The sequence below is a fragment of the Oreochromis aureus genome, linkage group 17, assembly GCF_013358895.1.
Source record: "Oreochromis aureus strain Israel breed Guangdong linkage group 17, ZZ_aureus, whole genome shotgun sequence".
Taxonomy (NCBI): domain Eukaryota; kingdom Metazoa; phylum Chordata; class Actinopteri; order Cichliformes; family Cichlidae; genus Oreochromis; species Oreochromis aureus.
In genome coordinates this window covers 17,827,620-17,844,848 of record NC_052958.1, presented here as the reverse complement: position 1 = coordinate 17,844,848, position 17,229 = coordinate 17,827,620, and the positions used below count along the sequence as shown (strand labels likewise).

The window sequence follows — 17,229 nt, the reverse complement described above, 5'->3', positions numbered from 1 at the left end:
AATCTGTGTTGGGTCAGTGGGTGACTCTGTGCTCACTGTGGGCATGTCTGTCTCGCTATGACAGACCGGGATCCGTGGAATTTGGATGGATTCTTGATGTAGGGAAGTAAAAGAATTGATTTCTGCAGGAGCATTTCACGTTGAAGAAAGGAAGTCTACATGATCGTGAGCTGGCTCTGGCTGATGTTCATTGTGATTTGTGTTATATTAAAAAGAGGAAGTATTTCACAATATGCAACCAAATCTGGAGGTTTTTAAAGTTTAATCAATCAAATCAATCTCAGTTCTTAAAAGAAGGCCTTAAACTAATCAGAAAATACCCAGTAACAGTTTTCTGCTCAGAGGAGTTCTCCACATTCGTTCCCAGGTGTGACTCAGGGGTATCTACATGTGGAATGTCTCATCTATGTGTCATCGGTTTTCTTTCTTCTTTATTAATCTGTCATATGGGTGAAGGTTCATGTCGCCTTTAGGCGCAAACAACACTTAAAAATGCCCACTGGTTTATTTCCTGATGTTTTATAACGAGTTTATGACTCAGATATTAAACAGTAAAGAGAGGCGGGGCAGAATTTCTTCAAGTGGCTGCTTGTTGAATCCCCAATTCAACCCGCAGCATCTGGGTTATGAATGTGTGTGATGGCTGCAGTTACAGCCACACAGTGGTAATATCAGTGTAGAGGCTTACACACAACACTGCATTCACATATGTCTTTCTTTAAATATAAAGTTTAATTTACAGGATAGTAAATAACTGGTTTTTGGTTTAGAATTAATTCACATAACACTGCATTCTAAAATAAGTGCGCACATTTTAGTTTACACTGTTATGTAAGATTTAATCTTTGTTTTCTGAGTTACTTTAGTTGCAGCTGCTCCAGTCCCTTGATTGAGGAGTCAAGAGGTGGAAAAGGGGCGGAGCGAGCCTTAATGGAAAACTGTAAATTGGCTCATTCCATAACTGTGCAACCATAACTTTAGGTTGCACAGTTGTTATCATTCTGCTGCATGAAAGAGCTGAAGATTTTTATTAAGAAAGTCCAGGAGGAAAAGGATTGGAGATTAACACACCAGTAAGGCATAAGGTTGGACAGAACGTTAGAGAAGTAAGGCTGGGATGGTGCAGAGGAGGGATTGTGGATGAAGGTGCAACTGCCAGGTAGGAGAAAAAGAGGAAGACCTTAGAGAAGATTCCTGGATGTAGTGAAGGCCACGAAGAGGGTTGGAGGAAGCAGGCGAAAGAAGAGCAGACCATCAAACAGGGATTTGTTTGACTGTTTACAGTAGAGTTTTGCAGGATATCAGATGGATGGAAAACAGAGGGGAGAATGTTGTCAGCAGACAGTTGTGAATGATTCCGTGAGAACCAGCATGCACGGTTTGATTTTGTAGGAGGAGCTTAAGATGTACGAGTGGGGATAGACACTCCTTCCAGAGAGTTCAGAGAGCTCGGGCCTAGCCGAGTTTGTTTCCTTAATAATTTTGTTTTACCCTCGAAACCACCATCTGCCTGGTTTATCTGGTGAACCAGATTGGGGTGGCTGTAGCTGAGGAGGAAGAGCAGGTCAGCTACTGATCGGAAGGTTGGTGGTTCGATCCCTGGGCCCCCCCAGTTTGCATGCCAAATATCCTTGGGCATGATACTAACCCTGATTTGCTCTCCGATGCATCCATCAGAGTATGAATGATAGTTAGAAAGCACTCAAAGTATAGATAACAGTGCTTGTGTGAATGGGTGTGTATGGGTGAATGCGGCATGTTGTATAGAGCGCTTTGAGTACTGCAGGAGAGTAGGAAAGCGCTATAGGAATCAGTCCATTTACCATTTTACCCTGCCAGTAAATTACACACCAGGTGAAGATCATTCCTGCTTCCAACTTCCCATCACCTTCCACCAGTCTGAATCCCACAAACACTGGTATTTAATTCTGCCCTTTGTGACACGATGATAAGGAGCCCAGGTCCACCCTGAGGACGATCAGTGGACAAAGTGGGAGTGGACAATCACTGTGAACCCACTGTTTGTTAATTTTATCTTGTGCTTTTGTTTTATTGTTCTTCATTGTGTCATTGTTCTATTATGTGTTTTAATCTATTGTACAGTGTCATTGGGTGTCTTGAAAGCCTCTTAATAATGATAATAATAAATTTTATTTATAATTATTACTTACGGGACATTACAGCAGATCTCGGATCAGCTGGAGATTAGACTTTTTATAGCTTTTATGGTCATGACATTAGAGTAGTTACGTCAGAGATTAAAGCACCTCCATGACTTTTCTATTCACTGCCACCATGAGGCTGAGAGTAGATATGATTAGATAAAAATTCCATTAAAAACTCTATTTTTCCAGTTTTGGGTGTGAGAGTTGTACATTTTGTGTACATTTAGCAAACATCAGCATATTTCAGCCTTTTTGAGCTGTTATAATCAAGACAGTGTTGCTAACACATACAGAGTTACATATATGTGCTGCTTTTGCTTTTGTGATATATTGTTGAACTGAGGAGCCACATGTGACCTCTTTGCATCTACTGTTTGTTTTCAAATTTCTGCACTTGTCAGCATGACTTTGCAAAAACACGTCTTCCTTAAAACAGCAGCTAGTTTCGACAAGTAACAGCTGGTGTTGAGGGGATTTCCCCGGCAACCGTTTAAACAGGAAATGAGGTCAGACACCAAGACAACAGCGTCACATCTTCTTTTACCAAATAACAAAATAAAAACAACAAACTTCAAGTAATCCCATCATCATCATCATCATCATCATCATCATCAGTAGCAGAAAAATAAAATACAAAAGCAAAAAAACAAAACTAAAACATAACAAAACAAAACCACGTGCCCAGCCTTAGAAGAAACTTGAGTATAAATCATTTAAAATTATAACAATTGAACAGTTAAAACATCAATAATGCCATTTTTTTTATGCCATTACCAGAACATAATCCCAGGGAGGTAAGAAAATAAAGGACATGCATAACCAACGCTGATGATAGACACAGTTTAATTCAAAGTCATGTTTCTACTCAATAGAAAGAGTGATAATAAGCCTGTGTATGTGTGTGTGTGTTTGTGTGTGTGCGTGCTGCTCATAACGAACATAGCTTACATGAGCACAGTCACTTCCTGGAAATGATCAGTTCGTGGTTTTATTGTACACATTTTGTCCGTTACGTAATCTGCTGAAATTCAGAGGAAGTGTTGAGTTTGATATCTGGCTTGTGGAAGCCATCCTGCAACAAGAAACCTCTGCAGAGAAAGAGAGCGAGACATCGGCTCTGAACGTTTAAAGTGTGGATTCAGTCAAGAAATTCCAAGAACATTCGAAGCGTTTAAACAATAAAGCTCTAGAATAAAAGAGTCTTTACTCATCTTACATTTTAACCCTTGGTAAAACAGAGCAGAGAGATCTGATCGATCTGATTGGTTGGTAATTGTGCAGTGAAAATAGACTCAGCTGCAAATGTTTTTACCGCTCTTAAATTTTACATATATTTCACAAATAGGTGCCTCTGCGGGATTGTCTCTGCACAGGAATAGTTGTGCTTGCGAAGCACCAACACCCCGTCAGTACATATTTACTCATTCTTCTCTCTTTAGTTCACTGGTCGGTGTGTCTGAGCTCAGAAGTGGACTTGCTTCAGTACAGCAGTAAAAAAAGAAATGTAATGTTTGAACAGCAGGTGGTGGGGGAGGTCACAGTCAGAGGCATGTGCCTGAGATAACCATATTAGGATATCTGCTGTCTAAGACACTGAAGGGACTCCAGAGCCAATCTGTGATGTACCGGAAACCTGAGGACACAACTTGGCGACTAATAGTTTGAATTTTGAGGGAAAGGGAGAAAAGCCAAACGTAAGCGGGGACTTTGGGAGCCAGACTTTTACGATGGCTGATCATGACTCTTTACAATGTCCCCTTAAATATTTGGGAGAGCATCTTGTCCTGCAAATACCAGCAAAGGTTACAGCAGAGTTCACAGGGTCGTTTCAATCCACTGACATATGTGCGCTCAAAAGAAAAGAACAAACGAAACAAGAATCATTTTCCCAACCAGCACTGAAGTAAAACCGCACGTGCAGTACTCCTCGGTGCTAAATGCTCGAACGTGTTACAAACATTAATGTAATGTAAATGAGTAACATAAAAATGCAAAAACAAAAAGACATAATCTATTCATATTGCATTGAATATGGCTCAGATTTTAATTTATTCTTAGACAAATGCTGCAAACACACACAGACACACAGACACACACACATGCACGTACACACACCCACGCACACATCAGGAGTACCAGATACACACTATCCAACTGTGAAAAGTTAAAATCTTAGTTTGAAAGAAACATTGCAATGAAAATACTTTAAATCTCCCATTTTTTAAACAGACTCTGGTCTATCGTCCAAAAATGCTTTCAAACGCGAACGTTGGGAATCTTGGGTTAGTTTTATTCCCTCCATACTGGGCTAATACTGGTCCCCTCTCACTATCACTTGGTCCGGTCACTGGTTTGATGGTTCAGCACTAATTTTGTCCACAAAAAGAGTCGGAGTCCTGTGTTGTTCTGAAATATGAGTTCTTTTTTTTTTTGTTTTGGCTAAGAAATTTCACAAAACAGCTCCCAGAGCAAAACCTTTATCACCTTTATCTCACCAAGACAAGCAAAATATTAGAAATATGACAAAGAAAACAAGCACATATCCACAAATGTGACAGAGATCGGCACATTTTAGGCATTTCTATGACACAAATGTGATTAATTTTCCATCAGTTAATGAGCTTATCGTTGCTGAAACACGTTGTGATTATTCCGTTATTTTTGTACTCTCTGGGATCCCAGAAAGAGCCAAAAAATGCTGCTTTTTGGTATCTACAAGAGGTTTTAGCTACTCAAACAACCGGGTGGGGTCACTCATGATGTTATGATTTTCTTGTTGTGGCTCTATTTGTGTTCATCTTAGCCATAATGTTTCTTTTATGTGTATAATGTCCCAATATAACAGAGTCTTTCAGCTGCATGGCTGAGCAGCTTATGTTTGGTCCATATAACGTACATGCCTTTCTATAGTGTAGTGATTAGAAATGGTCATTTCCAGTAAAATCAAAGCTTATAATGCTAAAAAAAAAAAAGATATGACTGGAGTCATAAATGATCCCACTCGGTCACTTGTTCTGTGTGTTGTTTGTACTCGGAGAGAAAGCTGTAGTTAAAAGAAGTTTGTGAGAAAACTAGGTGAAAAGTTGCAAGCTTTCACAGGTTTGATCTTTTTGTCTGATGTCAAACTGCCTACGTGTTTTGAATTGTTGTGGATTACTGACAGTGCAAGTAGAGCTAAATACTTGTAGCTTCTATGAGAAATCACTGACTGATCGGCTAAAGATCAGCGAGGGGTTATATTTCACTGGGTGACCGCTCTCGTTGCACCCATGGGAGCGTGAGTGGGGATTTTCCCCTCGTAGCTGAGAGATTTGCAGGACGAGGACTTGGAGCGAAAACAGTCTGCTGCTTATTTGAAGTTTGTGCATCAGAAGCCTTTCAATAAACAACACTTTTGGACATTTTTTAGAAATGTTTGCAGATGGTGAAGTTAAACAAACACTGGAAATTTTGGGTGAGAATATCAGCAGAAATACATTTACACTTGTCTAATATCAGCCTGTGTAATTTTTTGTGTGTGGCTGCTGTGGGGAAAATAAAGTCCCTCCATCATGTTTGCCACAATAAATTTTTAAACAAGTGAATAACTCAATCGCAGCTTTAGTTTAAAGATCTCTTTGTGAACCTCTCAGACTCCAACACATGCCAAGACGTTGGAGAAATGATCCAGTGAAGCAGACATAAAATGAAAATAAATGTTAAAAGTGGGCAAGGGCAGAGCCTCATTTTAAAAAACCTTTTAAAAACTCATCTGTACACGTGGCTCTGAATCATGGTTTTTACTGTAGAAAATGTGACACATTTAGTCCACTAAGTGTTCCGGGAAGTAATCGGCTGCTTGAAGGAGTCAGAAAGCTCTGTGGAGATGATTTTTGAATCATCTGACAAGCGGAGCAACGACTCTGATAGGATATAAAGTGGCGTCGAGTCGGGACTCGCCAGAAGCCGAAAGTGGAAAACATTACAAGCACTTCAGGACGAGCGCACCCGGGGAGGATATGTTAGTTTTATTTTGTGATGTGTGACTTAGGGGGCAGCACGTGATTGCACACGCTAGTGTTGCATATTTAATGACACAGGCGTAAGAAAGTTTCGTGAAGGTGTGGAAATCAAACCATGTGACAGATGATGGGAAAATGACTGAAATTTTAGATGAGATGTGACATTACGTTAGTGCAATGTCTTTGGCACATGTTTTAAGGGACAAACAAAAACTTTTACTGTTCCTACAAGCGCTGAAATGACACTTTATACACTTTAAACCACTGCAGAAGTCTCAGGGAGTAAAATATGCATGAATCCCTTATAAAATGAGAAACAGGTGAACTCACGACGTGTGACGGCTGGTCCAATTGCACTTGCATCCTGATAGTCCTACGATCAGTCACTCACTCAATCGGCACAACCAATAAATAGAATATGAATAAATAAATACAAATAAATAGTAGACCAGTAAAATCTCCTCTGCAGTGCTGCTGCGAGCTGAAGCAGTTCATCTCCTCTGGCTCGTCTCCCAACTTCTCCGCCCGAAGAGTCGAATCCAAACGTTTTCCTCTCCACGTCGAGCGCGAGCAGAGTCCAGAGCGACACAGAGTGCGCGAGCGTGTTTGCGATCACACGGCCGTCTCCAGGTCTTCGTGGCTCGCGGACGATGAGCTCAGGTAGGCGGTGAGCTCAGCATCTCCATCGGCTTGTTCTGCCGGCGTCTTCCCCTGAAGGAAAGAGACGATTAGAATGGAGCGTGCCTCCCATCCAAAAGGAACGTACAAAAGTGGCAGAATGGATCCGAGGGATGGATTAAAAATGGAAGGTAAGGGGGCAAGGTGTCCCACAGCGAGATTTCTAATCTAGTTAGCATAATGGAGGGCTAATCTGGCCTAAAGAATAAATCACCGTCTTTAAATGGAACCATGGCATCGATTTACTGAAATGTGACTGGGGAGGACGCATGTTTACAATGTTTACAACACGTCTTTCCAAGGTTCTGAGAAGATGACTTTCCACCTTTTACTGTTAACCCAGTCTGACGAAAGTCATTTTTAGTAATCCTGCAACAAGTTTTTGCTTGTAAGGATTTTTTAAGGTAAATAACTGTAGCGTAAAATGTCCCTTAAAGGCTCTAAAATATAAAAAGAAAGTCAGTGAATGTGAGAAACTAAAGAAGCTTTTAATCTTTAAACATGTTTCCAGGTCACATCTGCCCTGGGGAACTTTGCCTCTTTTATTGTATCCAGTATCGACTGACTTACCTCTGCTTTGCCTGGAAATATAAATGACAATCACAAGGTTCCCCTCAGAACAAAGATGCTGATGCACTGATCTGTTTGGTAAAGCCTGTTTTTTATTGCCATATTTCCTGTTCTTTAAGCTTTTGGTATCAGCTGCTGGCTGATTCGTTTTTCATAGTGAGAGTGACACGCCCTGGAAGCCACAAAACCTTTCAGTGTAAATCATTTGTGTGACGGCTGCTGGTTCGATTCATCGGGACTTACGGGAATCATATGTGCAGCTGTTTAAACATCTGTTTACCTGGAAGTTGGTCTTCTCTAGTGACGCTCCGGCCTCGACCAGTAGTCGACACACTGCGTGCTGCTTCCCTGATGCTGCTTTGTGCAATGCAGTGTCACCTCTAGACACAGACACAGACAAACACACACACACGCACTCTGGTGATCAGATACAACTCATAGATAAAGCTAAAGATCATAGATAAAGCAGTAACGTCACTGTGGTCAGACTGTGCTATAGTTTGTGGTTAGGAAACCACACACTACACTACAGGATTGAGTTGTCTGCACTCAGGTTCTCACACAATCACTACGTGTGAATTTTAAACAAATAAAAAATACACATGAATGACAAACCTTCCTTCAGAGAAAACGAAACAGAAAGTACCTCTCTGTGTCTGTTAAATCCAGAAGAACCTTGGAGCCTGAGGAGGGAGAAACAGAGGAAGCGTGAGCAGTGATCTGAATGTACAAACGCTGTTAAACAAGCCAGAATGTCCAAATCCTCTTTAGTCCATGTTTTCCTCCCCTCAGAGCAGTCTTCCACTTTGTCTCGGTGTTTCTGGACCATGTTCACATCCAGTATTTATTTTTGGCCTTTGCTCACAGAGATTTCTCCAGATTTCTTCAATCTTCTGATGATATTTTGTACTGTAGATGATGCGATATTCGACATCTTTGTAATTTTACATTCCGGAACATGTTTTTCAAATTGTTCCACAATTTCTACGTGCATTCTACATGCACAGGTTCACCAATCTGCACCTCATTACTCTCTGAGATGCTCTTTTTATACCCAATCATCACATTGTTGATGTTCCTCCACTTGTTTCTTTTTCAGCTTTTTTTTGCCCTCTTCCCAACTTGTTGGAGACATATTGCTGCGATTAAATTCAAAGAAAGACAAGATTTTTCATGAAATACCAAAACGTGTCAGTTTGAACAGCAGATATTGTGAATATTCAGAACTGCTGTTGTGACACTGAGTTGTACACAGCTGTGGGATTTTAACCCTAAACAACCTGAGTCTTTCGTTTTGTGACTCTGACTGAAAGTAGATCCAGGAGGCTGTTGGAGACGTTCATTTACAGTAACACAGATATTTATTTAACATGCACTTTCTCACCTTGTTGCAGTATGTAGCGGACCAGGTCTGCGTGTCCGCTCTGAGCAGCTAAATGCAATGCTGAACAACCCCCAGAGTCTCGGACCAACAAACTGACGCCTCGATCCACACACTGTAAGAGCTGCAGAGGCCGACAGGAAGACACGATTTCAACATTTTCAACATCAACCACGATTCTTAAAAACAGGAAAATACAAGGAAAGAGCAAATCTTTCTTGACAGAAAAATCTAAATCTAATCTATTTTTTCTTGATAAAAGCATTGAAAATCTATTTATATATGTTATTTCAGTTATCTTTCTAGATTGCAATTCTTTTTTCATCCTGCACCTTCCAAATTTCCTGGGTTTATTTTTTTAAGGACACCGCACATACGCTTAGATATGCCAAGGTAACAGCTCTTTGGTAATCACCTTGTTGTTGTTTGTCAAAGAACAACAAGGTGATTACCAAGATGTTATCTTTGGTATTCTTCAAGAGAAATGGGAACAAATTAAGTGGGGTTTTTGTGACAAAGTGCCTAAGGATCATTTTTAAACTTGCTTCCTTGAGAGGACGTCTTCTCGGTGTAGACACAACTGTCTCGCTCCTATCCCGGTGGACCGCATGTCTTTCTCTTAGTTTTGTTTATCTGGGCAACATCCCACATTTTTACCACAGGAGACATGACACGCAAGCAACAACAGGGCACTAAACAGGAGATAAAGACACAGATTTGATGCTGCAAAACAAAAAATACTTAGTTTCTTGGTCCACGCAAATGCAGAACTCTTCCCCTCTGTTTTTGGTGACATAAAGGGCCAAAATACACCCATACATCTGGGTTCGCCACTGCTATTGCTTTTAGTTTCCTTTCCTTAGATTCCTTTAATTTATCAGAATAAGTCCTCTCATTAACCATCTGCTACAGTGCCCCGTCCATTTCTGTACTGGACTATGAGCCAGGCCACAACAAGTTTAAAGCATTTTCTTGTGATCTTCCAAACATCAATAATCTGTTTTTTGTTTTTTTACTTGTAGAGATTTTCCTGACTCTGCTCATTTCTAGCTGCATACTTCGATTCTTTGACACTACCAGAGTTTTTGTTTTTTGTTTTTTGTTTTTGTTTTTATTGGAACATTCCCTTAGCTCATTCTCTGTCTGGAACGACCTGTTTTAGCTCCTCCCACTTTGAGTCAAGTTTCGTTGCCCCATGAAGATGTCTGGTCTGTTACAGAACCAAGAGAGGGAAAAACCGTCACATGTACACATGACAGAAATAAGAAAAAGTGGGAATTCCTCCCTTTAGAAATTAAGGTGTTACTGTCATTGCTGACAGGGAACTTTGTAAGAATGTCTGTAGTATGAGTCACAGCGTGCCCTTAAATAAAAAAGGATCCTGTGGTGTTCAGAATGACACATAATTTAACCGTTTTGTGATTTAAGGAACTGCTGAGTCTCTGTTGATCTTTATCAGCTGGACAAAGGGAATTTTAATGTTCTGCAACATAAACTACCCAAACTGATTCTGCAGTGGCTAACACACAGGCTAGTAACAGGTCATCCTCAGGCCGTGACAGAGTGGATGTGAATTACCGTGGAGAGGTCCCCAGAACTTGCAGCTGTCAGCAGAGCTGTGAACACACAAACACAAAGGAGTCATTTTCTTCCTCTTTTCTGCAGCTGTCTGTCTCTGTGCTCAAACGCTGTTTACAGCAGAAAAACAATACAGGGATCTTTTTCTCAGTAACAGATAATCAAGGTGACCTATGGTTTGAAGGAAGCATCAGCCTGAGTGTTTCTGAGGGCTCTATTTTAACTTTGCTCCACCTTCTTACAAAGGTGAAGGCTGAGGTGTTTTTTCCACACGGGAGAAATATTCCTCTTGTCTCGAGGCATCACACTGCTCTGAATAGCTGATCTAGAAACACTTAATGACAGCATTAACCTCAGAGAAACTAAACCTCTAGCACTTAATGTGTGTCTGGAGCATTTATGGATGAGGATTTCATAATTAGAGACTGACAGTCGGAGCTGCTTTTAGGAAAATAATTAAATAAACTTGTTAAAAGCAATAAATTTCGGTCCAAGCAAGGCACTTCTAAAATGGTAAATCAGCACAAGTAGAAAAAAAGCAGCAGAACTGGAAGCACGAGGAACGACCGGTTCTCTGGGAGGACTGGAGAGTCCCGGGAATATGGATGACTGTTTATTGGCATGTGACTCCGTAAACAGGCCACGCAAACACCATTCCACAGAGTAAGTCTGAACACACTGAAGAAGGCAGGTCATTTTACGTTTTACTTTTAGTTTCTAAAGTTAAGACACGCCCTAATCTATGAGTCATATCAAAGGTCAACCCGTGCCTTTCACCTGACTCATAACCAGCTGATGTTTTACTGTTTACATTTACTGGATTATATTTAATCAAATCAGGCAAATAATTACCCTCATACTCTGAATATTTTCAAACTTACAGACTCGCCAAACACTTTACATTTAAATGTGCCCTTTTGTACTATGTAAGTACAAGAGAGTAATTAGAGGGCTGGAAAACTCTTTAAAATATGACAAAATTAGAGAAAGAATCACAGCAGGAAGATGAGCCTGTCTTAGTATATGCTCCTGTTTAAAAAAAACAACAAAAAAAACAATATACACCAGTTACCAGGGAGTTTTTCTGTCCCACAGTCGCCTATCATCTGATTGCTGGAGTTTACTCTCCATAAAGCACTTTAAGGAAATTGTTATTGTGTTTTTGTTCTATATACATAAACAGAAATGAAATTATACAACAAAGTTTAACCTTGCCTGTTAGACTGGGTTCAATTTGCAGTGTTTTTGGAGAAATTTCTTACTTTCAGTTAAGCTTTAATATTGTGACACCGACTGTGTGTCTGTGTGTGCATGCGTGTGTTACCTTGTTCGTCTGATGTCAGTGGAGCGCTGCAAACAGAAAACAAAGACAGCGTTAATAAGATATGTAGCTAACACTTTTCCAGTGCTTACAAAATGTTTGTATCGCAAACCGTGGAAACCTTGATATTTTCATCAGGTAGAAATGATCTTTCACCAGATGCAAGTACAAAGTTAAGGCCTCATCTGCACATTTAGGTATTGATAATATTCATGCTGTCAGCAGGAAGTGAGTGCAGAGGCACAGAGAGAGTCTGGCAACTAAAACAAAGATTTACAAAGTAGTTACAATATAATTATAAACACAATATCAAAGTTAATTTTAAATGTTGGAGATAAATGATCTGATTCAGCCTCAAACACACGTTTGTTTTAGTTTTTATGTCCCATCTGAGAGGGCTTCTTCTTCTAAGCAATAATTCAAAGATGTGTGTCTGTGAAGCGTTATGAATGCACTCCACCTAAACATGGTCACTTCTGGCTCCAAAGAAAACATCATGGCGGCAGCTAAAACGCAGGGTAAGGCTGCGGTGGCTACGTGTGATGTCACTCGCCCTCTGTCAGAGGCATCAGGGGGATCTGCCTGGCCTGGGAGCAGAAAGACGTTGCTTCTCCCAAATCGCTCGCTGCTTCATTATGAATAAACGTTTTCCCATTTGCATTTTAGGTATGGAAACTACTTGATATCCAGGATAAGAAAGGTGATCACACAGTAGGTAAAACAAAACATTCATATGGAGCGTGACCTCCCAGAGATAGTTTTCTCTGTAATCCTTCTTTTGTCTACTCTGTCCAGAGGTGAGGGGAGCAGATAAAATCCACAGGGCCGTGCCGGCTGCATCATATACAATGACACGAGTCACTCTCATCACGCAATGTCAGTTCTGCCGTTTGAACCTCTCCACCACCTCAGCATCCACCTCCAAGTGATAGTCACTCTTCACTCCCCAGTTTCTTATTAGCAGGTCAGAGAATACATGCTAAACTCTGACTGCATTTAGCTGCTGACTGACTGAACAGCTCTGAAGACCAAGACAGAAGATGATCCTAGAGGCCTGAGCGCTGCACTTCAAAATGCTCGGGAGGGAGAAGATTGCTCCACAAAGTGCATGGAGTTTTCTGGTTCAGATACTTTCCAAAAAAAACCAAAAAATTGATTTTTTTGACCTTAGTGAGTCACCTCTATCTGCTGACTTACCCGGCAGTGGGCTCCACCACCAGATCAGGCATCCCCGTGGACGAGCCCTGGCTCGCCACTGGAGTTTCGTGGTCCAGGATGAACACTTCATCCTGACAGATTTCGGTCACGAAATGGAGATGCTCCTAAAACAAAACCCCAAAAAACCCCAGAGAACCAGGAAAGAAAGAAGGAATGTGAGAAAGAAAATACACCAGGAAACAAGCTTTGTGATTCTGAAGCAGCAGGAGAGGCAAACATACCTGAGCCTTGTCGATACGATAAAAGCGGTCAGCTGACGTGGCTGCAGAGAAGGAACACACAGTTACGCAACATAAAACATCTGTAAAGCTGCATTTATCAAAATCCCTGCAGGGTTTTATGATACCCGAATAATCTTTGATGATTTTAGAATAAGTTTCACCTACTTTCATTTTTACTGGACAATTTAGTTTATATTTCAAGTCATTTGATGAAAGCATGCAGTTAATTTTAATTAAGATTTAAAATTAATTGAAAATAAAGTCATTATGATACAAAAACACTAACTATAAAAACACAAAGAATGTAACAATACGTGCTCTGGAAGTTGATATGATTGTTTTCTGGGATATTTATTAAAATAAAAATGCATCACTGTCCACAATAATAATAAACCTTTGCAGTTTTTTTAAATACATCTTTTACTTCCTAGGTGGTTTCCAATTTTTTGTGCTAATTGTGTCTTTTGAAAATCTGCCTCTGCCTCTCAGATTACTCTTTGACGCCCCCCTGTGGACATTCTTTGTAAGTTAGCAAACTTGCACATTCAGCCTGGGATCAACTAATTATCCCCCCCTCCCGCATGAGTGAACTACTGCATCCACACATAACTGCTGGTGGTACCTCAGTCTAGGCTAACGATAAAAAGTAATAAAGAAACTTAAGAGCCACCTGTGCAAGTTGGCTGTTTTCACCAATCTAAGTGTTGTATCACCTGCTCTGGCGCCCCCTAGTGGCAAGTTAGCGGATACAAGTAGCTTCTGAAGGAATTTGTGACCTTTGTTCTTAAAAAGCACAAAATAAATAAACTTTACCCGACTTTCAGGACTGGAGCCTGCATTACTGTGCTTGACACTTTACTAAAGGATGTGATGGATGACCAACTAGTTTGGTGACTAGTCGAAGGCTTTAAAAAGCTATGTGTATGGTTTACAGACATAAATAATTCTGTAACAGCATCTTAATACAAATTTAACTCTCAAGGAGGGAAAAAAAGCATTGTAAAACCTTACTTAGAGTCAAAGTCTGAAAACTGAAGACTATACATGCAGTTTTTGTGTTTTGGGGACCACTGAAATTAAACTTAATTTAATTAACTGCCACAACAGGTGCATGAAGATGTTACCGAGATCCTTCTAGAAGGACTCTGACCCAGTTTAAGGTTTTTCAATCACTCACAATCCAAGAAGCTCCAGTTGGGAGACAGTCTGCTGGTTGAACTGGTCCGAGGGACACCTCTGCTTTCATCCTGGAGGCAAAGAGACAAACGTTGTGATCGTTGCCATTTTTTTAATTGAACAATGAAGTGAATGTAACAAGGTTCAATCAGGAGATTAATCAGAGTAAAGACGAAGCAAAAGACAGAACAGGTGAGAAAGACAAAAGTGCTGTTTAAGAGTGTTTTACAGTAAATAGCGTGGCAGACATGAGCAAGACAATAAGACAGCATGTAGTGCATATCTATGAGCTGTTTTTAAGGATTTTACGACTCTAAGGGCGACTCTAAGGATTTAAGTGTGGGTGTCAGCCTGTAACAGATAGTTTATATTATTTAGCTATTATTTATTTAAATTCCTAAATTCAAAGGGCGTGACATAGTTCAAAGTTCATTAATAAGGCATTTTAAGCTTCTGCCAAATGCTTATGAGCTGCCAGCCACCTAAAAATGTCAAACTCTTAGATGACTGTCCAAATGTTTCAGCGTTTCTCAACCCTCACAGAAAGACACCCCAAAGTCATATACCTGGTAGTGCACTCTGTGGCCAGTAGATGGCGCCTGGTGTAAATCCTAGCAAGCACACAGCAGACAGGTTTCAAGGTTAACAAAGAGCCAGAAGCATTTACACAAAAAACAACAACAGCTTCCACACATTTTAAAGTCAGTCACATGAGACAGACAGCTAAAGAGCACCTCTGCGTTCCCGGCAGTGCCGGTCATTCATCTATCTATAAATAACTGAGAAAGGAGCGGCGACGACGCTGCGTGGATCATGAAATAATGATGAAGAGGAGGAAACAGGAGAAAAGGAGAACAAGGGAGGCAATTAAAGTGATGATGATGACGGTGGTAAAGCTAGAGACTTGCCTCTTGTAATCTGTCAATATAAAGTCTGCAGGTCTCCAGGTCACAGTCCCCCCTCACCACCACTATGCCAACAGGGATGGCTGAGAAAAAACAAAACACAGACACATGTTAGAGCTTTAGGGTAACTACGGTAAAGATGTATCAACACATGGTATCCACAGCTGATCACCTACACTAAGAAAATTATTTTTCTGCACTAGAAATCTTCAGAAATCGTGTTTAAATATGAAAACGTGGAGCCAGGCTGCACACCTTTCCTGAACAGAAGCATAAATGTTGGACACAGTCGGATCCAAAATACTATTTTTATTTGTCTGGGACATGAGTGAAAGGTTTGTTACTTTATAAATCACTGAAGCATATTTTTTGTCATGTGTTTAGGAATAAAATATCCTATAAATAAGGCTTTGAACTGAACATAAACAAACTGTAAAGGAATACAGCAGTGAAATTAGAGCTGGTGCAATGATGCCTTTTGGAATTTTTATAATCGTTTATTTGACAAACAGTGTGACTTACAGTACTTACGCTAATTTAGTCTTAAGATGTAATTCAGCTTTAGTGGAATGATCTTAGCAATAACCAACAGGTTAGCAGGTATCTGCTGGCTATATGTGTGTCATAAAGTTGGTTTGGCTTAAAACAAATGAGCTGCAAAATTCTGCAGCTGGTGACCTACAATTTATACAAAAAGGCAGATTAAAGCTGATTTCTTTTTAATTTAAGAAACACAGAGAGCCTTACATATGTCTCGTAGCCGCTCCTTGTCATACTGCAGCCTGTCGTACTCCTGGAGGCTGATCCGGTTCACTCGAAGACGCAGACGATCTGGAACAGCGTGAGGACTGGAAAAAGCACACACACACACACACACACACACACACACACACACACGTGCATGTACATGCACACACGCACACACACACACACACACAGTTCAGACATGCCCGAGCAGACAATGAGAAAGGCATACAGATGCATACATGCACGCACAGACACAACTGGACACAACGCAAAACAGATCTGAGCTTTTATTTTAATATAAATATAACCGAGTGTCTGCACACCTGAATGAGTGGCAGCTCGATCAGAGGAGAAAACTACGTAAAAACAAACAGACAACCGAGCTGAACTCCTGCACTCCATTATTGACGATGTTTTGGTCCGTCTGACTTTCAGTGAAAGTGATCTCATGCTGAGATGCTGCCCACGTACCTGACGAAGGCTGGACAGACCAAAACACTGGAATCAAATAAATATTTCAGCAGTAAGCAGCACACTGGAGTTCAGCTCAGCTGCTTTTACGTGATATTTAATTCCTCCTCTGTCTTCTTTCCTTCATGTGAAAACAGATCTATGAGCTCTGAGCCTATATAAGGCATCTGCACAGGTGTTTGAGAATCATACGTCCACAGAGCCTCAAAACCTCTTACTCAATAATCTTACCTGCAAAGGGACAGAAAGCGTTTGAAATTACAACAGTTACATGACTCTTGTTACTCAGAGCACAACATTAAGACACTTTACAGGGTCTGGACGTCAAGCGAGAGGCTCGGTTCAGGTAAAGTTAAAGGGACTACAGCGAGGGAAACATTAAGACAAAAGACAGAAGCACACTGAGGAGTGGACAGGCTTTTTTCTGCATGCTGCCACGCGCTCTTTCTCCCTCTGTCGCTCTCTTCCAGCCCGTGTAACACAAACATTAACAGCCAGCACGACACAGCAGGGTTTGACCAATACCACTATTTGAGCATTTCAAATCTGGGGTTCTCAAAATGGGGTTCAGGGACCCTCACAGCCAACACGTCCAAAAGGAACAATCTGGGCTTATAAAATAAGGACATTACGAGTCGTGTCTGTTAGGTCTACCTCCCTCAGGTTGCTGTTTTTCTGATTAGCCACCGCTGCTAACGAGCACAGAGGAACATTAGTCAGGGTGTCCTTGGATAACCGTCTCCTGCCTATGAGGTGCCTGCACATAAAAGCTCAAAAAGCGCTGCTTTAAATGAGTT

At 40.8% G+C, this 17,229-nt stretch overlaps 1 protein-coding gene across 4 annotated transcripts in view; it reads right to left on the bottom strand.

Annotated features, from left to right (window-relative positions):
• Positions 1-2,685: 2,685 nt before the first annotated feature.
• Positions 2,686-17,229, bottom strand: part of dgki (diacylglycerol kinase, iota) — a 97,784-nt gene continuing 83,240 nt past the window's right edge. For 3 of the 4 annotated variants that reach the window (XM_039601023.1, XM_039601024.1, XM_039601025.1), the window contains exons 22-33: positions 15,962-16,062; positions 15,218-15,297; positions 14,876-14,920; positions 14,311-14,380; positions 13,134-13,174; positions 12,892-13,016; positions 11,698-11,723; positions 10,374-10,411; positions 8,799-8,919; positions 8,061-8,097; positions 7,695-7,794; positions 2,686-6,877 (exon numbers count right to left, since the gene is read on the bottom strand). In XM_039601023.1, coding sequence (XP_039456957.1) covers positions 6,779-6,877; positions 7,695-7,794; positions 8,061-8,097; positions 8,799-8,919; positions 10,374-10,411; positions 11,698-11,723; positions 12,892-13,016; positions 13,134-13,174; positions 14,311-14,380; positions 14,876-14,920; positions 15,218-15,297; positions 15,962-16,062 — 883 coding nt within the window. In that variant the 3' untranslated portion in view covers positions 2,686-6,778. The remainder of the gene's footprint in view (positions 6,878-7,694; positions 7,795-8,060; positions 8,098-8,798; positions 8,920-10,373; positions 10,412-11,697; positions 11,724-12,891; positions 13,017-13,133; positions 13,175-14,310; positions 14,381-14,875; positions 14,921-15,217; positions 15,298-15,961; positions 16,063-17,229) is intronic. The other variant, XM_031746330.2, reaches the window with a different exon arrangement.